The following is a 24,118-nucleotide window of genomic DNA, read 5'->3' on the forward strand; positions in this document are numbered from 1 at the left end:
CTTTAGGTCCCTACATGGATATTTTCATTTCTAAAAATTGTAGAGTAACTTCCATCCAGGCTGAAAGCCGTATGTAAACTTCCCTCCCCTTCCCCCTTCCTTTCACCACATCCAGTTTGCTCATTTGCCATCTGAACAATGTATGTTTCAGAAAAAAGCAGTTTTTACAGAAGTATTTTGGAAAATGTACTTTCTAACATGCAATGCAATTCAGGATTTATTGTTTTTTATCAAGATACTCCAAGTTAGTTTAAGAGCCTATAATAAACTGCAAGTTTTGATTTAAATTACATAAAAAAAGAACTACGTACATATTTTTTCTTCCTGAAGAAAGCAATTCATAAATTATTATGAGATAGCCCTTTCTGGCTCATATAATAAACAAACCTTCTGCTTTTGCCTGGGAGAAAGATGAGCTGCAGAGGGCCGCAGCGCAGAAAACCCTACCAGGGAACCCAAACCTGGCCAGTGCTCCAGTCCGTCCTTGGAAGAGCCCCAGGACGCCTGCAGATCCCCTCTGCCATTAACTCTTCACCTTGCCCTGCTTATGGATCCCTCCTTCTCCAGCGATGGCTTTGGAGGGATGCACATCGTTTGTGCTCCTTTACGCTTCCCACTGACCGGGGCACACTTCATCCCCAACATTACAGCCATCTGCCCAAGACCGATCTTCAAATGAAACCCGTCCCGCACAGATGACCGACACAAACCCAAACACTGGAGGCTGCTCCAGCTGCCTTCACTCCTACTTTGCAAGCTTGTAGGAAAGTATTTTTCACACTCACAACTACCAAACCAGACAGATTCAAACCAACTCACTACCGCGTGCCTCCAAGGCTCGCTCTGCAATACAAGCCTGTATATGTCAAATAACTTCAGAACAGCCCCTCACCTCACCCCACCCCAGAAAATGGCTTCGCCACGCCAGGAAGAAACGTAAGCTGATCCAAGGCCAAGGTTGGGCACAGAAATGAAAGGTAATGGTACGGATGAGATCACTACATCGGGATCTGATTCCAGGGCAAGCCTGGGACGGGAACATGGTGTGAGTGGGGAGGAACATGGTGCAATCCCTATGAACTTGTTTTCTTTTTCTTTTAAGTAGGCTGCAAAAGAAGGTAAAAAACATGGGAAAAGGTGAAGCAATTAAAGATTCACATAACAAAACTGCTCACTTCACTTTGCTTTCTGTCCCTCTTCTCCAGCTTTTCTTCCTGAATTTTGGTGGGCCAAACACATCAGAGACTCGGACCTAACTAATGATCCTGTCCTTTGCAAAACCCTATTGTATATTGCTTTACATACGGGGTGTTCTCTTTTCTCTACACTTCATAATAATTTTGTTTGCCTGCCTTCATTTGTACTTATCCCTATTAATGAATCAGTGTTTAAACTAAAACAAGAAGCGAATTAATCAGAAATCAAAGTATCAGACTCTCAAAGACTGCCATTGTGAAGAACCAAACTTCGAGGCACTCCAAGTTTGGTATCTTTTCCAGTTATTTCAGCAAGAGCTCTGCACACTAAAGACTACTCTTTTTAATTTTACACAAGGAATGAAAAACTGAAATCTAATACCTAACTGTATGAAAATAACAAATTGTTTCCGTGGTCTTTACTATCTATAAAGCCATCACGCTGAACTAGTGAGAACTCAAGTATGGCTGATTGTGAACCTCTCACCCACCCTGCTCCCCCTTAAATATCCATATTCTTAACGTATTTTTCTCCGTGCCTGTTTTCTGGAAGGTGGAAAAAGGTCTCTATCTACGAACAAGGTCAGGGATTTTTCTGTTGTAAGCTGTTTTTAATTGCAAGCTAAAGTCACAGACCTTATATACAGCAGAAGAAACCAACACAACTGCATCACTGACTGCATCACTTGTCTGCTCTGTGGCAGCTGAACTTGGAGGGAAGCTTTAAATGTAATAATTTTCCAAAATCTATTTAAATCAATCAGGTCCAATAGGGGTCATCTTAGACATGTTTAAGAATATTTGCTGCTAACTTAAACTAAGGAGACTGTTTAAGCAAAGTCGTTTAGGCAAAAATCAATACGAATAATTTTTAATGAAATTAAAGAGTGCCTCTACAGAATAGAAATGTGTTTGAAACCCCCCCAACACCTTTGGCTTCAAATCAGCAAATAAATGCTTGCTTCAATTTCAGATGTCATTTTCAATATGGCAACAACCTATGCATTTTATATATCCGCTACGGTAGGCTGCTCTAAGCAATTAAAACAGGTGAACCTAATGGGATATCCTTCCATTGTGTTTCAACAAAGTATTTATATGAACCTTGTCCTCATGGTCTTTAGCTCCCTCCAGTGCCATCAAATCAGTAGAAATGCTTTCAGTTGATAAAGACTATCAGGTCAGTATAATTTTAAAATTGCGTTATTCTGACACAATCAGTGACATCACTAATAAATAAAATAAAAGTTACGTTAAGAATTGAAAATGTTAATGAAAGTGCATTCCCTCAATGACTGGGACCAAAAAACACAGCCAGAAAGTAAAAAAAAAAAAAAAAAAAAAAGACAAAACCAAAGAGCTAGATCCAAAGTAGGAATAAAACTATACTGTCTGACAGCCACAAAATGATTTATAAGTATTATTTATTGGTATTTGCACCATGCCTTTCAGATGATAAAAAAAATTAATAAACTAATACTTCATACTTGCTTCCATAATTTGAAGAAACAGAGCTAGCTGCAAAAACAGACAAATAAGAGGTTCAGACAGTTCCCACATCTTTCAGCTTGTGTGCGGCTTGTACAACCTAAACCCCGAACACGGAGAACACAGCACCAGGCGCTTCCCCAATGGCTAGCTGATAAACGGGCAACATCATTATTAACAGAAATTTTAGAGAGGAAGGTAGGTGGAGCTGACATGGTCTCACGTGACAGAAAAGGAATTTTGATCCCAGGACTGAGCTTCCGCAGGAACTAGGGAAGCAGCGACAGCTCAGGGAAGGAATCGGGGCCCAGATGAGCCCAAAACAACAGGAGGACAAACCGCCGCTAGGTTTGGAGCAGGGTGGTAGGGAGAACTTCGCTGCCTTATTTAAATACACTTGTACGAAGGGCTTCACAGAAATAGTTCACGTGTATTTAACATGCAAGAATATCAATCCAACACTGGAATTTTGCCTACTGAGGGACCATCCTGACTGAGAGATTTTTGTTCAGTATTTTTAGGAAGTTAGGTTCCTTTGCAAGAATGCAGTATTCTGACTGTCATGCTGCCCATAGGAGGCTCAGATCTTTCATTTCTTTTCCGCCAGCATCACTCCTGATGCTTGCTGCAGGCGCTTGGGCTGGAACGGCAGTGTCTTCACAGGACTACCTGTCAATACCTGTTCGGGAGCCAGCAGTTTAAACAGCTCACAGCAGCTCATATTTCTGTTTTTGCTTTTCTCCTTCCTTTCTGCTTCCCTCCCTTTTTTTTTGAATGTTCTTTTTTCCTACTTGGGAAAAGCAACTCCAGGCCTCTGTAAAAGGAAAAACACAACCTGGTATGCAGTATTGAAAACATCTATAAACCTCTCATTCTAAAGTGAGTCAGAATATAACATGCTTCTTTTTACTTTAAAACATTTGCTTGATTATAAAATTTAATATCAGACATACTTTAAAAAATTCATTTTCAAACAAGTGATATGGAGCTGCAACAGCAATTTCACATCATTAATGAAGACAAGTACATTGACATTAATCTTTGGCTACTGTGAAAAGCATCACCTGCAAATACCTGTTTCTGTATTCTTTTGCCATACAATAAAATGAAGAAGTCAAATTGAAGTGCTTGTCTCTCCCTGGTACACATTACATTCAGGCAGATAAAAGGAGCAAGAAATCAAGCTTGAAGCCAAATTCAAAGGCAAACAATAAAGGTGAACACACTAGTTCTGTGGAAAAGCCATTCACAGGGAGTGACCATGTTTCTGTAAAAGCGCAGCCCTGCCTTATCCTCACAGAAATTTAATATATCAAACAAAAGAACTGTCAGTTATCCAGTTTCACAATTTTGCTCTTTGCTTAGATTTTCGCTATTCTTAAAACGAAAAATCTAATACAGACCCTCCACCTTCGCTTACTCACATGTTGTTTGCGATAACATCAATACATGGTTATTGACTACGCAGTATCTCCCCAAACTGTATTTGCATATTTAGTGCTATTAAGCTTACAATTAAAATGTGTGCCTCACAGAAGACTCTGGCTTTACAAAGGCTCACAAACAGCACTAATTTAGCATGTGACATGATATGTCATTTTAGAGTCTTTTAAATAAAATATTTAGGCCCTTTCCTCTCTCTTCCCCACTGACCTGCTAACTTAACTTATCCTGAAGCAGAATTTTAATCATTATAAAAATATGAATTCCTTTAAATCTCATCTCTCAAAACAGGAGACTGGCTATTAAAGACCTTAAAAATAGTATTTAAAGCTCTAATCATTCAATTGTTTGTAAAACAGATGGTAGAATATACTTTAAATTTGCAAAATGTATTTTTAACATGGACTTTTGTAAGCTGTGTGTTTTTAAGACTAAAGTAACAGAGAATTTAGAATGAAGTGTGCACAGGAAAAGTAAAATCCCTGACAAGGCACAACCTCAGCCTGTTTCCTCTCTCAGCCAAGAGTCACGTCTGTGGGTTTCGGCACCGTGAGGTTTTCTATCCCAGTTCCCTGACTCACAGATGAGCAGCCAGGTGCTGCGAAACATGGAACCGAGATAGGACTGGAGTAAGTGTGCCGAGATGCGTGCAGGGCACGGGTGTGCATCTGTGAGAAAGAATTGTTGGGTGAGTGCACAGGAAAAAGGAGACGAAGGGAAATTTTGGAGAGACTTGAAAAATCCCTTATTCTCTAACTAGCTTAAGACAATGTTACAATGAGGAAGTGCTAATACGGCTGCTGCGAGTAGAATTAGTTCTTTTAAACTAGCTTTATTGACTCTACTGATTAGTTATAGAAAAGCACTGCAATTACCTAAACAGTTTCTAAATGCATTATTTATAGAACATAATTATTTCAGCATTGTAACTTTAAAAACCATCAACAGCAGAACGGATAGCTCTATCTTGAAATGGAACCTCATACCGAGGAGAAGATTAAGATTCAGGCGGTACTAAAGGTGACACATATGCATTGCCCTGCAGTCTCAGCATCCTCACTGGCCTCCTTGTCGGCAGGCTTTACAGAGAGGCCAGGGACTGAGAAAGCTTGGGCAGGGAGTCGTCTCCCACAGCCCCGTCCTCCTCTCCTGACACGGGTCTCTGTGCTCCCAGGCAGTGCCAGAGCCTTGACCACAAACCATCCTTCTACTGAGGTTGAAGAGAACCTCTGCGCTGAGGTACACTGTACAAAACTCTGCTAAATTTAAATTACTGCCACATTCCCTGGCAACCTTAGCTTTAGCCCCCCTTTCCTCAGGGGATGGGGGGAAGGAGAAAGGAGAAAAAAAGATTCTAGCCATTATGGTTGTGAAGCAAGCACAGAACGATGTGGTGAGCTCCACCTATGCAGGTAGCGTGAAACAAACACAGAGAGGTGGAAAAGAATTTCATCTCAGCAGGCATTCATTGTGAAACTCCAGTGATGCTGGTTTATGCTTTTTTATTTTATTACACTGAAAAGAAAGTATCACAAAGCTATGAATAACAACTCATTTTGGCACTACAAGTGCCACCACACACACTCAATCACAATTGGGCAGCAGGGAATCAGAGGGAAAGAAAAGCCAAACTGAAGAGCCCAAGTTCCAGAAAATTTCCAAATTCCACTGGATACTAAATCCCGTAAGATTCCAGCAGAGGACATGCATATCTTGACCATCTCTTTGTCTGCAGAGGGCAGTGTCTCATGTTTGCATTTTAAATGGCTGAAACCCTAAACCTAAATTATTTATTAACAGATTAAAAATTTCCTCTTCTACATGAAAGGAACATTTAAACAGTCTCAGGAGAAGAACTGAACTAAAACAGACACTAAAAATCAAGGGTGGACTTGCTGCAGTGGGAAAGATGAGAAGGGGTCTAAGGAGGCATTTCTGTTCCCCCAATGTAGGGCGTATTCCCACACCAACATACCTGAAGAAGCTCTGCTCACAAGCCAAGTGTATTAGTTTGCACGAAGACAAACCCAGCAACCCTCTCAAAGTGCAAAGAAGCACTAAAGGATGTACAGCACCCTTCAGTGTTGCAGTCTTGGTTCAAATATGTGCCTAAAATTTCATGGGTACGTGACATTCACAGCCCACAGATCTGGCAATAAATGTGCAATTGAAAGCTGTGCTAGGCAGCAGAGGCACGCAGCAGCTCTAGAGGAACGATCGTGACCCAGCTGTAGCCTGGACTGGCTCACCTAATGCTCTGATACCTGTAACCAGAAACTATGTGATTTAGGAGTGCTGAAGACAATTCCAGGATTTCCATTTGTTCTGCATTACTATAATTAGAGCTTCCGGATCATGGTTTACACTCCGAACAGCAGCAAGGACTGCAAGGTGGAAGAAACTCAGATCAGATAGGTCAGACAGGGAGAAAGTCTGGAGCGAAAGCTCAATGGTTCTGGTGAAAAGGAGGGGTGTTACATTACTTACACCATATCAGGTGCTTTTACATACACTGTCTATAAACATTACAACCAGATGTGAAACACAGCTTTTATCACGCTACAGTATTTTAACTCCACCTCCTCTACTCAGCAGCAAATTATTAGATTTGCCACAAGAAAGGGTGCCCAAGCACAGCAACTGATACATTACACAGAAGTTAATAATATGCGACTACTAAATATAGCCATTCTGTTTTCTTCTGTTTTCCAGCCTAAGACATTTTTGTGGCATCTTGAACACATGAGCTGCCCCGTATTGATTGTGATGCTCAAAACTAGTGACAGGTGCAGAGCTCTCAATATGGCACTTTTCCCTCGCCCCATCCCACCCACGTTTAGATCCTACAGCTTGTAAAACTACAGTTATCTTCTTTGTATAAATGCACATGCACAGGAAGTCCAAGGAACAGACTGCCAACAAGCAGATGAGAAAATTAAAAAAGATCTGAGACGCTAATAAACCATGCCAGAATTATACACTGCATCTAAATACAAGTTTTTAAGGGAACATCATTGGAGAACTTCTGCAAATAAGCATATCCTTCATTTTAATTAAAAAAGAAAAAATCCCTCCTTTGAATGAACCCACTTCCATTTCAGAGACCTATGTTTTATTAACACATGCTATGATTTGCTGTTTCTTTGCTTAAAGACAATACAATGGGGAAGAAAAAAAAAATAAAGGTCGATATAATTTACGTTCGGGTCACTGACTTTCTTGATTGTGGCTCCAAACACCAAGCCTTTATAAAGGAAAAACCCAGCCACCCAAGCCCCACACTGCTCTGCAGCAGAACTTCCTCCTGTTACCTACCTTCATCTTTATCAGTGTGAGCTGCAGATATTTAGTGGAGTTACTCAAAAGGTATCCCAAGGATGAAAAAAAAAAAAAAAAATCTTCAACTAACATCACAATTGAAACCCCAACTTTTCTAATGTGTTACTGACTTCTAAGTAAGCATGCAGGGAAACTGCCATACGTTTACATAGACATATATGTGTCTAACTGTAGAGTAAAAATCTGTTTCAGTTTTCTGCATGGTCAGCATTAAACCATTATGATGCTTTGTGGTATGGATGTTAGGAATAAACGTGAAACATTTCAGAATTTAAAATATACAGTGTTTAAACGTGGCTACTACAACCCAATTCGCCCTGTAATCCATACAAGTATAAAAGTAGCACATGCTTGTACAGATTCTGGTAATTACAGAGTTTTGTTTCAAAAAAACACAATGTTTCATACAATATAAACATGGTAATTGTCACTTTATCTCACAATCTACACTGTGATTTCAATTATGCACAACAAAGGGACTGCTCATGAGAACTGAACCGAGAGGGTAAATTGCACCCCTCGATAATAGTAACAAACCTGTGTTCACTAGTGTTTGTTTTTAAAAGGTATTTGTTGAATTATTACAAACAGCTCTTACAGACTGGTGAAAAAAGAAAACCATCCTGGGTGCGGCACTGATCTTTCATTTGTAAGGCTTGTCTTGAGGGAAATCAGTTTCATATTCTTTACAGCCGTGTGACTTTATCAGAAAAACCACAGCACACAATTTTGGCATAATTAGCAGGACCTTCTTAAATACAGCCCGGAAGAAAGCTCTGAGGGAAACAAACACATTTCACATCATTAGGGAAAGTCAGAGCTGAAATGGAGGTACCAGCCTCTGCACAGAACAGCAGAAATTCTACCTATTTTTAGTTCACAGTTCCAATAAGAAAACAGCTGGGAGTCTAATGAAAATATCTTGGTGACAAATTTAATGGACTGAACACTAAAGTTACTATTTTTAAATAAAGTTCCTAATTATCTTTCAAAACAAGAAGCAATTAAGCAGCAGTGGAGCTACGGCTTCCCAACCGTCTGCTAAGGCTTGGCTCCAATCAGACTGAAACTGGGAAATGGCTCAACACCTTTCTGATCCTAAAAACTGGTTGAGGGCCAGGCTCGGGGTTTGGTTGGGTTTGTGGGTTTTTTTGTTTAATGAAAGCAGTTCTGCTTTGACCTGTCCAGTCCTGCCTTGCCCTGTTTTCCCTGCCCGTTCCCCAGCCACCGTCCTTACGAGCAAGGAATGCCTCCATGCAGCTGCACAATTCGCAACCCGCCCGTGCGAGGAGAAGGTGGAGAGGAAAACAGAAACGGAGCTTGTAATGTCTGAAGAGGGCTGGTGAAAACGATAAATACTAACAAACTGCTTGTATCTTAGAGGAGTTGAGGTCCACGGAGGAGGGGTGGACAGTGATGCACTCCAGAGGCAATGGTGAAGGGTCAAGGATCTCACCTAACAGAGCTCTGAAAGAGCACAGAGGAATTCACAACAGGCATATAGATATTTGCAAATTTACTGAATGAGCCACATAAATCACAACAAAGTGAGCTACTGACACATTCTTATCCAAATAGCTCTTTAAAACCATACATTTTAATTACTTGTTCCCTTGATAACACACTGACAATAATGAGTATTTCATTCTTGTAACCTCACCTAAGACTATTCCACACTTCATACATACTCTACACCTTATTTTTGAAACAAATTTTAACAATAGGGGTTAAGAATTAAGAGTTGCATTGAAAATACTCAGATAACATACTAATATCTCCATTTTAATGTGACATAGAAGGATCCTAAAGTCTGGAATGCCCATCTGGGAAACATATCATCTATGCTGGTAAGACAGGAGGTCATGTCTAAACCGATCCTCTCACCCCTTCTACAAAACCACTTCATCATGTCAAGATTCTCGATGACACTGCAATACTTCTTGGCATTAGTACCATGAAAGATTGAACAATAACTTCCTTCACTCATCTGATTTCATTTAAAACCTTACACTATCCAAAAGCACCCAAGGGTTTTCGCAGATGTGAGCTTTTATATTCTTCTTGAAGAGACACATCAAAACATCAATTCGCAAATGGGGAAACTAAGTTCCACCCATGTCTGATCTTTGATAACACGTCTGGATCCTAAAGCAGTTCAGCTCCACGGAACAGAGGTGAACAGTGAGTCCTCCAGCAGACATGGTGAGGAGAAGCCATTCAGGCTGGACCAAGGGAAGAACTGAGACCGTACACCTTAACTGCAAAACCTGTTCTTCGTGCATACCAACAGAGAGGCAGTGCTCATGAAGAGACCAAAATAAAATAACAAATCAGTAGATTCGAGCAAGAGTGGTTCACTCTTGAGACTCAATTTGATGAAAGAATATCCAGAGAACAGCCACGCTCTTTATGATGCTATGTAACAAGGTTGCCTTGCCAGATACGAAACTTAAAGATGCCTAACTTTTCCAAACTGCCCTGATTTTATAATGTCATAAATGAGTAATGAAAATCCAACCGAGATGCCTTAATAGCAAAAGTTGTGGACAGTGTGTTCCTCAGCAACTTTGCCAGTATTGCCAACATTGGCAATATATGAACAAAAAGAGCAAATTAAACAATTTGTGGGGATTTTGTGTGTATATTGCCATTTTCTTTATCTACAAAAATTATTTAGACTGCAGAAGATTTTATTTTTTTTTTAATTGTTAAACCCACTAATCTCTTGGCAAAGATCACAGAGCACTACCCGTCCACCTGAATCAGCACCACGCTCCTTTGGCAGACCCTCCTCCAGCTCCAGCAGCCTTGACAAAAATAGCCCTTGCTAGCTTTTCCTGGGCTGCAGATCGCATAAGCCCTTTGGGGGAAGGGGAGCCTTGCAGAGTACTCAAGGTACTTCACAGAAAATTTACTGGGCAGCCAACATACCTCAAGTGTAAATTCCCATCCAGACACTGAAAAGCCTCACTTGCATAACGAACACACCACAATTTAGCTTTATTGGTGGATCTCTTTTCTTGGAGACTTAATTAGCATACCACAATACAAATATAGTTAATACAGAATTATATTTAACTATAATCACCGATTTTAACACATTTCAGCTACAAAATCAATGTATAATATACTCCAGAGTAATCAGTTAAAAATGGTATTTCAAATCACAAAACCTATCAGTGACATCCTGCATACAAAATTATTCCTAATCACATGTAAATTTAGCTAGCAATTTCTTTCAGTTATTCAGGACTTACGTACTATAAAAAAATAATCAAAGAATACTTAAGCTCAGCTTCAGTTTGATAAAGTAGTTCACCTAGTATAAGCCTAATCTATTTTTTAATTTTCAGTCTGTGTCTCCTGAAGTAAGGATTTTATGACCATGTTCACTGCATGCAAGCACATGGTCTCAATAAACTTTTGAGTCTGTTGGTAAATTTATACCAAATGTACTACAGACATCTCTGTCAGGGGTCTCTCAAAAATAATAAATTCAGCAACACCTGTGAATGCAGGCAAGCACCCAGATAAAAGAAATCTAAATTTCAGTCCCCAGTGAAGGAAAGGCTTTGGTGCATTATCAAACACTGGAGTTCACAGAAGAGGAAAAGGGAGAGAACGTGCAAGTCAACAGCATCGAGTGCTCCCTCTCCCTGGGACCGGCAGTGATGTATTTGCTGTGTTTCAGCCCAGGGAATAATTGGGAATCGAACCTGGAGCTTTCACACTGTACCAGCAAATGTACTGGCCTCGTTTCATCCATGTATCAGAAATTTTCTGCTGCCCCCGATCTTTCAGAACACTGTTGCTTTTAATTCCTTTTATAAAGCAAATCTTTAATGAGGTTTTACAATATCTTTTTAGGTCTTAGTTTGATAAGAGTGTTCTCCTAATTGTCGTCTTCTAATCTTGAAACGTTCCTTTTCTGCAGCAATGCAGCACGAGCGATAAGAGCTCTCATAAAAAACCCCAACAACCCCTGCTCCAAAAGTTGTCGTGCTTGCTGACTGTGAACATCAGAAACAGCAGATCTCAAGGTCAGGCACAACGTTCCAGCAGCTACTCACCCACCAAGGCGAGTAAACAGCAAAATCCTAAAAATCCCAGGTACACCTGGCTCCACGTTCGCCGCTATCGGAGCGCCTGGAGAAGCACACCAGTTCAGCAAGCTGTTTCCTGCTGGAGCAGCATTTACTGTGGCTTCCCCAGCAGCAGCCAGACCTGAGGGGTCCCCCCCTCACAAGCACCCTGCAGCCAGCCCAGCATCACACCCCCATCAGCCATCCCACCAAATCCACCCACAGAACGCCAGTCTAGCTGTTACATAGGTAATGCAAAAATGATGCAATCAACGCCCTCCTCCTTCTCGTTTCCTCAAGCATTTATTTATAGCTTGCCCTGGATATTGCGCCTGCAGATCTTCCTCCTGCGGGAGGGATTCCTAGTGAAGGTGGCTCCAGCCCATATGGAAGGCTCTTCTTCCACTTGTTTCTGTATCATCTTGAATTGTATGTTCAAATCACAGCTCAAAAAAAACCTCATGCAGGGCTTTTTCTGTCTGCACAAAGGGAGGTTGCAAAAGCATGGCAGGAAAGGGCGAGTGAAAATTAATTCTCAGGAACTAATACAGGTTTTAACAGTTTCTTTGATTCTCAAGACTTGACAGCTATGGGTTTTATACCACTACAGTAATCCAAGACCACTATACCATTAAGTTTGATACTAACACTTCAAGATGTTGTTTGCTCTGTTTTTTAATAAAGTTATGGGAATTTTACAGTAAAACTGAGCACATTTATTTAAATTAATGAGTAAAACTTCAATAAATACAGAAGTCTAGTACACCCTAAGTGCATGACAACCTTACAGAGTTTACATAAACACAGCTCCTCTTATTTTTTCATCCAAAGTCATTCATTATAACACTCAGACTGACTGCTACCTGTCTTCACAAAAAAACAGAGGATTTAAGCATTACTGTGTACACAATAATCTACTATTTTACTGGTTCAAATTCACTCGAAGTATGTGCATTATTTTTTTGAGAACAGAGATTACAGGAGAAGTTTCACCTGCAGGAAATAGAATTATTCTTAGGGTGAATCTGTTGCACCTTCCCTACTATAAAAAAATTATATTTTGTGCCTAATGAAAATTAAAAAAAAAAATTACAGAAAAAAGGGCAATACTTTCTGCAAGATCCATGTACAGCAAAAGCAAGCTAAAAAAATCTTAAGCTTCCAGCAGTCACGTAGTCCACCAATTGTCTGACTTTCTCAACGTGTCAAACCTCATCAAATGTTGGGCCCGTCTTGCAGTAAATGCACCAATTCTGTGTTTATCAGCTTTGCACTAGTAGCCCGATATGGTGTTTACTACAATAGTGAGATCCCTCACTCCAGGAATGCGTGGCATCGCTCAAAGGATGAAAGGCTGCTCAGCAGAACACCAAGGAATCCATGCAATCAGCGATATTTGTGAAACCTGTTGTTAATGAATTAACTCACAGTAGGAGAAACTCCATCTACTTTCAGAGAGTTCCTATAAGGACAAATCCAGGCTATTGAATTTTTCATAATCATGAAAGAAAACCAAGATTGTGTAGTACTGCTATGTTAGTAGCTGCATTTAATGATCTGGTGTAACAATGCAACATACTAATTTTGTGAATAAATTGTTTTGTGTCAAGTCTATAACAACACTGATTAATCGCTCAAAATGGATTGCGCATTGAGTCAGGGCTTTGAATGCATACATGAAATCTTGTTTGCTAATATATTAGTTATTTGAAAAATACTGGTAATTTTAATTATATGGAAATAGACTTATGAAGTGTCAAAGCTTAACACATAAGCAACCAAAATAATCAAAGATCAACCCTACACATCTCCTTGAAGCAATTGATCTAACCCCATCCTCAAAACATGTTGTTGAATTAATGACCACCAAAACCCTCAGTGGACAAAAGATCTTTTAAAATAGGTTTCTAGCATATTCTCTCACACAATTAATGCCACACCAAAAACTCTGAAGATGGGAAAAGGAAAGAGTGGGAAGAAATGGGGACCCTGTTGCCATTAAAATGCAGAAATTAGTAAAAGTTTAATTAACAGAAGGTTTTAGCTTATGTTCCATCTCCTGCTGTATTGCATTTCAACTCTTCCCCTTCACCCACAGAAAAATTCCACTGCATTTGAATTTCTAAGTTTGCAGAGGACAGCACCACAAGAAACAAAGCAGAAACATGGAGAGGTATCAGAAATACATTGACTAAGAAGTCCAGATACTACTGTACCTAACAGACTTGAAAGCAATTACAAAAATATGCGTCTGACGTTTGCTTTAAAAAAGCTCAAGCTTATTTTATCCTCTTTTTTTTGAAACAGAAATCTCAGGGCTTATGCACTTTTTGTCATTTATCTGTACCATTCGTTTATTAAAATGTTTAAAATCATTTGGTGATGCAGCATAATATTCTTTAGCAAACAACACAGTTTGCCATTTTTACTACTAGTAACAAGAAATCTGTTATTCTCTTCAGTGAATTATTTTTAACTCCGTGTTAATTAACTCTATGGGTATAGGCAAAGAAATCAAGAAACTGGGCTACAGAACAACTTCGTTCATCTGCAGAATTCTGAACTGTAGCCAAGTACTTTTATCTTATGAAGCTGCATCATTCTTAGGTTTATACAGTAGTAGTTACTCACACAACCACATTCTTTGATAACATCGACTTTGGTTTCAAAGCAGACTATTAAAGTAAAATATTAGCTAAGAGATACCTCCTGAGCAAACTACCAACTGGACTGAAGACAGTTTTCTTCACCAGCTAACTAAAGTGTCAATCTGCTTGTTAGTTAGTCCTGCCGTCACACCACTGTCTTGATGTGCTTTTGCCATTGAAAATGAAACTTAGCTCTCAGAGGAAAAGAGCAATCTACCGAACAAATCACGTGGATGTCTACTTACAATCACAGAGGAAGTTTACTATTTTATGGACAAATTATTTAAATAAAATGTTAACATTCATGCCAAAGTTTCAAAAATACTCTTGAGCAAGCGTGTGCCTAACCTGAGCAAGTTTTGTGCATGTGAATTTGTTACTGAAAGAAAGAAATAGCTGTTGTATGAGCAAACGCTCCATTTGACGTGAAAGCAAATGTAACACATTGAGAAATGAACATCTATTTCCACTACATCAGGCATCCATGAACACTAGAGTTTATCCTTAACTCTCGCAGGCATTAGCAAGTGATGCACTTAAACTAAAAGGCAAAGTGTGATTATTCGGATGCACGACTGGGTCAAGAAACATGGGAAGAAGTTCCAACCCAGCTTTTTTTGCGCTCTGCATATCAGGCCAGCCCTGCCTCCAGCTGAAGGCAAATCCCTAATATTTACAACTAGACATGAAAAGGAAGTTGCATCTGCAGCCAAAGGCCAGAAAGGAACTGACACATTAACAGATGTGTGGAACAAAGGAGAAATAAAAGTGGCAAATAAATGAAGGCAATGGGCGCAGGGAGGTTACAAGTGGCAGAACGAGTGAAAGTGGAGGCAGAAATCAGATTTCTGGAGCAAACAGTTAAACCCTTTCACAATAATTCAGAATGATGTGGCGGGCATCACACAGCCCTCACAAGCCTGTGGTATGACTTCTTGATTTATTCACATTCTGGACTTGTAAATGTCTTTCTGCCATTACGGCTTATCACCTTTAGTATATTCACTTTATTGGTGCTCCTAATTTGTAAGATTTAAGCAAGCTATTCCAGGACACCTTTTGTTTTATCTTGCTTCATACTGGGATGTAATTTATTTTGAAGACAGTCAAGTTTATCTAGGGTTGAGTATAGCTTGAAATTATGAATTTATGATTAGCTGTGACAACAGTGGAAACATGTGTTGGATTCATAATCCATTTATTGGCTAAATTTAGGTAATCTGGTTTTCACAGCACTTGCCAGCAGGCACATCCCTGCTATTGACAGTCAGCAAGAAAGGGCAGACGCATGGAGTAGTTAGGTATAATTCAGCTACTTATATATTTGGACTCATTTTGTTGGCAGTGACTTCACTAAAGTCATGCAAAGGCAGGAGTTACTGTGCTTCCCATCATCTACAGCAATCCAGCTCTGCACCTAATATCCCACTGGACTGCAGAGAAAATATAACCTGGGCTGTGTTTTTATTCTTTTAATTGAAATTTAACCTTGTTTAAAATATGATCCTCTATTCCCTCAGGTTGAAGAAGAGTATGGAGAAGACCCTAATTCAGTTATCTTTAAGTGCTCTGGAATAAAGTAAGGTGGGTTTCATAATCAAGACTAAGGATTAGAAGTTACACGATCTGGATCTATTCCTTGGTTTGCTGAAGAATTCACGCAACAGTAGGCAAGTCATCAGTTTTAGATCAGCAAAAGGGGACATGAATATTATTCTTCCTCACAGGAATGTTTAATAATATAATTGTTAATGTCTGTAAGAAGCTCATGTATGCCAGGAATATAGGCCAGGGAAATTCCTGTCCTGTTGAATGTGAGTACGCAGACACAGCTTGCAGAGCTGGAGGAGACAAGAGCAACTACTCTGCCAAAGTCATATCGAGTGGAAAGAAAGTAAAAAGAAAAAAAAAAAGGTCATAAATAATATGAATAAGAAACTAGACTAACAGTAGTATCACTGATAAATCAGCCACTATTTAAAAAGGTGAGACTTTCAGCAAATGTACTTTACTGAATGTTCCATGAAGGGAGCTTTGTCATGAAGTGAAATCAACGTGGAAGAAAATCATTATGTGCTCAGATTGGGGCTCTTAATTGCTCTCCACAAGTCAGCAAATCCAGAAATAAAACACACCATAAATCTCAATCAAAAATATAAAGAATTTACAACCAATAACAAATTAGAAATTAAAAAAACAGTGTGTCCACATCTGCTGATCCTTTAGCAGCCCTGCACAGCAGTCAGCTAATAGCTGCACTCCCCCCCTTTCTTTGATAAGTATTTTAAAAACAAACATCTTAAAAAATACTTCTCATAAAACTCCTCTGGAGCAGCCTGGCACAGTTTCAAGCTATCGGAGTGGCTCTGCTGGTGCTGAAGTTTGAGAAACGCAGCTCTGCACCTAGACCAGCCACCTCTCCGTGCTTTCTCCTTCCCCGAAATGGCAGGCGGCAGGAGAAAGGCCGGCGGCAGGAAATAGCGTGAGAATGGGCTCCCTCGTGCTACTTCCAGCCCTTCCTGATATCGGAGGGTGTGAAACGGGTTGCAAAGACTGTCTCTCACATTATTTCCTTTTCCACCCCAGCCAAAACCAGGAAGCGCCAGCTAGGAGATACGCAGAGAAAGCATAGCGTAAAATGAAGCACAAAATCAAACTGGTGGCCAAGGAGCCTAACTAAGCCAAGGCTAACTAAACGAAAAATTCAAGTATCTGTGAGCACAGCCTAATATTAGCAAGTCTAGAAAAAGCACCAGGAGGCTGCTTTACCCAGGCTTTGCTTTTGGTTTGCCACATAGCTAATCCAATGGCTATGACATCAAAGCAATTTTCTTCAGGGCATCCACAGACTTTGGCTCAGACCTTTCAGGACAGTGCTTAGCATCCTTCATGCCCTCATGCCCCAAACAGCACACTTGTATGGGAGAGAGCCTACTTACTCAGACTACTCTGCTGTGTATTTGTGAGGCTTCAAGAACAGAGGTCCTCAAATGAAAACTGAGGTACAAGTATTAACAACAACAGCACTTCAAAGAGATCATGTTTGTTTATATTTGACAGAAGGCATATATTTGATAAACAGGTCTTGGCACATTACAGTGGAAATGGCTCCTATATTCTTAATATTAAGGTATATATTCTGAATAAAATGCAATCCTGTGCCTTCAGGGAAGAAATATGAAGGATGGTAAATCATTTATTTATCACCGTTCGGGGTTTTCTATATTCTAGACACTCCTGCATTCTTCTGTTTATTATTAGGCAAGAGCAGTATCACATGGCAGCTTCCGTACAAACATTCGTTCTCTTCTGTATACATCCCCATGAGATGCAAGAGCAATGAAATTTGGTCTCCTCTTAGATAATGCCACCTCCTCACAGCTAAAATACATTCCTTTTGGATAGAAACTGGCGACAACCTTGCAGACCATGTTGTTCTAAAAGCAGAATTGAAATTACCTACTTAGTAAGTCCAGTTAAGAAAAGGGAAACAGCCTCCTTTCCTTTCCCTGCCTCTCAAGACTGCAAAATATGCCTGGGCAGGAAGTACAGTAAAGCTCATGATGAGCAGAGGCAGCTACTCTTTCAAAATGAACAGGGTTCCTCCGAAGTGACATTTTCGTTTAGCCAGTGAGTGTGAGGATAAAGGGCAGGACAGCAGAAGGGCTCTCCAGCAGATGAAGTCACTGGCCGGGCCTTCCAGCTTCACACCTCCAAAGATCACAACTGCAGTTAAATGGAAAGCCAGGACGGTACCTGTGGCTTTCGTTGAAGTCATCTTTTCTGAGCCAATGCAATGAGGAACTTGGTGGAGCAATGATAAAAGCATGTATCAACGTTAACTTCTTACGGGGAGACACTGAAAAATTGTAGCCCGTCAGCAGAAAGTATTGTCCTTTAAGTTACTGCTCAGGAGCAGGTGAAAAAACCCATTGCCAGACTCTCTAAGGCAGACGCAACACATTGGATTGAGAATTGCATTCGTTCCCACTTTCCTGGGAAAGGACAAGAAGCAAAAGAGTGTCCTTCCCCTTTGTTCACCTAGGAGAGCTAGTTCCCTTCTTTCCTCAGCACAAACTCTGCAAGAATTTAAACCTCCATCTCCCCACCATCTTTCCTTCCAAGATGCTCCAGCATCCTGCAGCTATGCCATACTGGCCCTAACACTGAAAGGACCTTCTGTTGGCCTACAGCTAAGCTGCTTACACGGAGAACCAGTTTTTATCCATGAAAAGCAGAATTGTAAAAGCAGCAATGTTGAACGGAAGGGAAGTAGGTAAGTCCTCATGGCTGTCCCAGTAGCTCACCGCCACCATCACCCCATTAACAAAAGGTGGAAATGAGAGGAGGGAAAGGACTCCTGCCAGTCCCCAGAAGCTCCGCACACATTTCATGCGGGTTTGGAAGAAGCAGAAATGAATTTCATTTTGATACTAACATTTCTTAAAGCCAAACAAAGCCCTGTAAGAGATACACTCCTCACTGTTCCCTGCTAAAAGACAGACAAAATTGATTTTTAAACATTCAGCAGAATCTCCTTGCAAAGCTTCCTATATATAACCATGTCACTTCCACGAGTGAAAAAACTGTTTTTTAAAAATGCAGAATGTTAAATGAGCCCATACCAAGACAAACTTTACACTAAGCAATTCACATTTCAAAAAATGACAGTTTAAAAAAAAAATTAAAAATTTTATAGACAACTGTAAAAAGATAATTTTTTGTGAACAAGAAATATTGTTTAGAATTTTCAAGTAATTCACCAAGCAAAGAATCCATTAATATTTAAGAATTTATTCAACTTTCAAGAGCAAGAAGGGATTTTTGGAAGCTCGATTGATCTTGAAAGAGAAAAGCCACTTTTCTGCCTTCCATTTTAAGTATGCCTTTCTTGTCTTAAACAGGGACTTCAAAAGAGGAAAGTGTTTCAAACCCAAGACTCTTCTCTGAAAGAACTGACAACTCCAACACAGTTTGCTCAACTTTCTCTTTTAACTAATGACTGTAGCTTGCACATTCAAATTAAAATAATCTCCACTTGATAAGTCTCAGCTACATTTTAGATTTTGCCTTTGCTACTTTTTTTTTACAGTGTGCTCACCAGGTTAATTTCAAGGCATCAATCACATCAGATTTTACAGAAGTAATTTTTGTCAGGTCCCTTGAAAATTTAATATGATAAAAACAAGTTCAGAATTTCAAAGTGACACTAACCTCCAAGCAAACTTTTTGCCATTAAAAAACTCTTACTTTGCATATTCTGTTATTAAAAACAATGCCACTGCACAATCAAAAATGCCAGAAAGGAAAAGAAAACCAAAACTAACAATTAGAAAGCTCCTTCTGCAAGAAAATAATGTCATATACTTTATCATCAAATTGCATAAATATTAGAATTATGAAATATTTTTAGAAGAAGACAGCAATGGTACCTTAGAAAAAAACATAATCTGTAATTTATCAGCAATGTACAAGGTTTATTTTTGTCTCAACAGGCCATGATGTAGAACTAAGTGTTCCACTAGATGGAGCAGGATGGTAAAACCATCATGAAGGCCATTCATTCGCCTTGCTGACCTGTGAAAAAGTCAATGTCCAGCAATCAGGGATGATAAGAATTTTAGCTTTCTTCTGTGCATTCAGGGCAGAACAAAATTTGTTCCTCTTCCAACAAAGGGCAGCACAAAACCTCCTTAACACTGAACAATACTTACTTCTTCCCACCATAGAAGCTGACTATTAACGAACACTAACCAGAAACAAACAGATAACCAAACGCTACCAGAAACAAAACTAGGTTTTCCCCATTTCTATCAGCTTTACACTAGAAAGACAAAATTTACTGAACAGTTGACAGAAAATGAAAATCTCGTACTATTTTTTTATTTTGTAGCAACTGAACTTGCAAAAAGATCCATGCCAAATGATCAAACATTAGTCACCTAATGCAAAAGACATCGCTACACATCAAACAAATTCACACTAGAAACAATGGCAGAACTTCAAAGAGACTCCTAAAGTCCTGGAGCAGTGCAAGTCATAGTAAAATTATCTCCCTGGTCTCTTTTCAAACGGAGCTAATTGTTGATTTACCTTTAAGTCTACCTAAACAACACCCCCCCCCCCCAAACGAACCTTACAAATTTTATTTCATCAAATGTTTTTTAAGAGATGCAGTAGTAGAAAAACTGCAGTTGTCCATCAACATGTGAATTGAAAAACTTGCATTTCCTTGACCACTAAACCTTATTTCAGCTTCTCCGGAAGCAGAGAGTATAAACTAACAAAGTAGAGTTTTAAGCATTAATATTCCAAATTTAAGTCCTACAGTTCTTGAGTATACACAACAAAAATACCAAGAATGGTCACAATTATCACAAACATCTTGCCATAAGAAATTCTGAACCATACTATATTGCTATATGTGCTAAATAACTGCAAAGATGCAGCAGTCTCTCATGACAATATTAATTATCACAGTGGTATAAATAGCAGAGGAGAATGAATCACTTTCAGATATGTGCGTGAAGGCACACAAGCAGAAGTCTTGGTGACTGATCACAGGCTGCTGCCCATGATTGTTGCTGTATGCTCTTTGTTTTCAGATAAATAAACTGCACTAAACCCAAAAGCTACAGACGTGGGCATATTTCACACTCATGTACTTTCCAACTTACTAAAACTTGCTCCAGTATCCAAAGCTGTCATTTGAAGGGAACTGGTCTAAGTGGAAGAAGCAGGAAATTTGGTCTTGAGACAAAACAATTGTCCTTTGCATTAAGGTGTCAGCCTGCGTTAAGACCATTTGAAAGCATATGCAAGGTTGATACTGTCTGACTGAATGCCAGTTTTTCCTTACCTCTCTGAATGGCTGATTACCACGAATTCGCTATGTAGCATACACTCCTTTTCCAAGGTAAGGAAAAGTAAGCATCAGGACCATCCAAATCACTGTCATTAACATTCAACAAAAAATTTGTATATCGCAGTCAATATACAGTAGAATAGAACAGAAACAATACTCACTACTGTGCACAATCAATCAGCTGATATTCATTAGATCTCTCATAGCAGGCTTTCACACCTTCGTCTTGCCAAAGTGTTTTTGTATGTTCATAAAACTCCTGAAAAAGTAAAAATAATATTAGCAAAATGGATTATATATTAAGAGAATCAGCAAACAGTAACATAACGTTACCACTGTAATGAACAGTAAATGGTAGCATATTTAACAAAAGACTTTAAACATTTTTTAGAACCTGACTACAAGTTCAGCTGGCTTTCTTAGTTGTTTTGACTTTAACATTTTGTAACACAAAGAGCTGCTTCTCGATCACTTTGATTGAGTCCAACTATACACTGAAAGAAGGGTTAACTTTCCATTAATGACAAATCTGTTGGCATTTTCAACAGTCAATACTATTTGGTATTTAAGTCATGATTCCACTGCATGTTGTATTTATTTGGCTGTCAAGATATTTTTTTTCCTTTCTTCAGTGAAACACCACTACTCAGTTAATTCTTCCATAAAGGTTGCAAATGATTGGGCTTTACTTGACTTTCCAAGTTAGTGAGGATCTTCGGGGACTATAGAGACATCTGTATCTTACTTAACTGTGTCTTACTTGAAGTATGTCCAGAATTTATTATTTTACAGTGTAAAAGGATATTGAACCACATAAGAAATACAGTGATACAAAGCTAGGTCAGTTTTGCTTGTGTCAACCTTGGAAATTATAAGCCAAGATACGAAAGCAGACAGCCAAAAATGCAATGCTTCAGTTTTGCTGAACCAGCAACGCAATACAAAACACAACCAGAAGCCCATTCCTTTCTGCACACAGAAGATGCACTTTGGCTCCAACAGAGGTGTGTGCAACATATAATTGTATTTCTGGCTATCAATCTAGGAACTTGGAATTTAATTAGAAAGAACAGCAGCAGCCTAGTGACTTAACTACACGCACCACTGTGGGCATTACTGTTACCAACAACTGTGGACCTTTCTTGGCTATCTCTCAGAGCCTTTAAAGTGGTTTGGACTAAACACTTTTATTCCTATTTTAAGTGGCTCAGGTAACTTATTCCAATCAGCTTTTTGCATCGAGGACAGAACATGACCTTTAAAATAGCTGCTGTATATATTCTTTTTCTCCTCCCACCCCCTCTCTTTACAGGAGAAATATTTTGAAGAAAAAGAATGTATTATTTTAAATAACCATTTCAGTGCTTCAAGGTTCCTCGATTAACTTAGCTTTGGATATCTTGGGATATCAGTCTCTCGCATTCTTTTACTATCAGTGCAGTACAAAGAAAGGGGCCACATCCAAATGTGACTTCCAAGGCTTCACTTGAAAATATCTTTTTTTAAAAAAATAAATTAAAAAATAAAGAAAAAATCACTTTTCTACCAGACTGTTAACTAACACCTGAACTATGCCAGAACAGTAGATGCTTTAAATGGCATCTTAAAGATGCATAGTGGCATCTTAAATTTAGTGATGCAGATTTTCAAACCATCCTCTTTTTGGCAGGTATAAGATGCAAATGTGATTGTGTGATCATACAATTGTGAATACCAATGATGGAAACAGCCTATCAAACGTAAATTTGATTTCGCTTTTATTGCTATTGAATATTCACTAGCTGCACATACACACAAACGATAGTAAATGCATACCACACATCTAAAAAACTCTGTGGTATTTTTTCCTTCTAATTGCTTTTAAAGAGATTATAAAGTTTATGCATAGTATTAGATGTATCTTTTCACTTTGTTCCCTGCTTTTATGAACTCTTCATGAACAAAAAGACCAGTTAAATTTCTTTAATAAGTGGATAAGAAGATTTTACTTGATTTTTAGTATTTGTACAACCATTAGTTGTACCATAACCATACAATTAGTAATTGTACAACCATTTACTGTTAGAGGAAGTAAAAGATGGATCAAAATCTCAATTCCAGTCCTCGGTTTTCCTTCTCCTACTGCCGGAATTATGTTCATTGCATGCTTTCATTTTGAAGGATTCCAATTTTTTGGCAGTTGGGGGACTGTCAATTACCTTCAATCTTTAACTATATCACAGCACAGTGAGGAAAATATCTTTCCAAAGCAAAAAGGAGTAGGAAGAGAATGTAAAGGAGAGAGAATTATCTGGAATCTCACTGCATTTGAATCAAACTCATTTTGGCATGGCTTTATACATTTATTTTTTAAAGTAGCAGTAGTCTAATACAGAACATCTTATGACTCACTCAACTTATTACTACAAAGCTGGTAAATTGAAAAATTGAATTGCCAATTGTACGAGTTTTTTTGCTGAAACAGCAGCCGATTCAAATGGACACACACCATTTAAATTTCCCATCTAATCAAGATAACTCTCTGAAGTCTGGTGTAAGTTAATTGAACTATTTGGCAGAGATAGAGTTCTGAAACAGACATCTCCTGTAAACTGGGGTCAGCATCTGCCAAGCCCGTTATCTCCAAATTTACCCCAAAATACTCACTTCATTCTGCATTACAGTAAGTAAACAAGTAACTAGGCAGAGATAAGTTTACAGAAAATGCAATAAAACATAAAGATTCTTCATCACCTACGAATGTACATTTAAAGTGAAAAGAGGCAGTGCCTTGATGAAAAAAAAAAAGTCACAGCACAGTAAAACTCTGCCACAAAAATGAGACCCAAAAGTCCTTCCTCACTACTGTTTCTCCCTACAACTATGGCATTCTGGTAGGGAACGGATATAAAGCAATTATTTCAAACAATTTATGAACTCCATCATACCTTGTGGAGAAACATTTGGAGTAGTTTCTGCAATCAGACTCTTAAAATGGGATGAAAAGTAAATCCAGTTCCTGGCCGTAGCATAAACACATTGGTAATAAAAAGCCTAGGATTTAGTTTAACAGAGCAG

At 39.0% G+C, this 24,118-nt stretch overlaps 1 protein-coding gene across 3 annotated transcripts in view; it reads right to left on the reverse strand.

Moving 5' to 3' along the window:
• Nucleotides 1-24,118, reverse strand: part of GNAS (GNAS complex locus) — a 158,251-nt gene that overhangs the window by 17,852 nt on the left and 116,281 nt on the right. For all 3 annotated transcript variants that reach the window (XM_054845056.1, XM_054845057.1, XM_054845058.1), the window contains exon 5: nucleotides 21,223-21,320. In XM_054845056.1, the coding sequence (XP_054701031.1) occupies nucleotides 21,223-21,320 (98 nt within the window). The remainder of the gene's footprint in view (nucleotides 1-21,222; nucleotides 21,321-24,118) is intronic.

Source organism: Grus americana, chromosome 17 (genome assembly GCF_028858705.1).
Source record: "Grus americana isolate bGruAme1 chromosome 17, bGruAme1.mat, whole genome shotgun sequence".
In the NCBI taxonomy this organism is placed as follows: Eukaryota; Metazoa; Chordata; class Aves; order Gruiformes; family Gruidae; genus Grus; species Grus americana.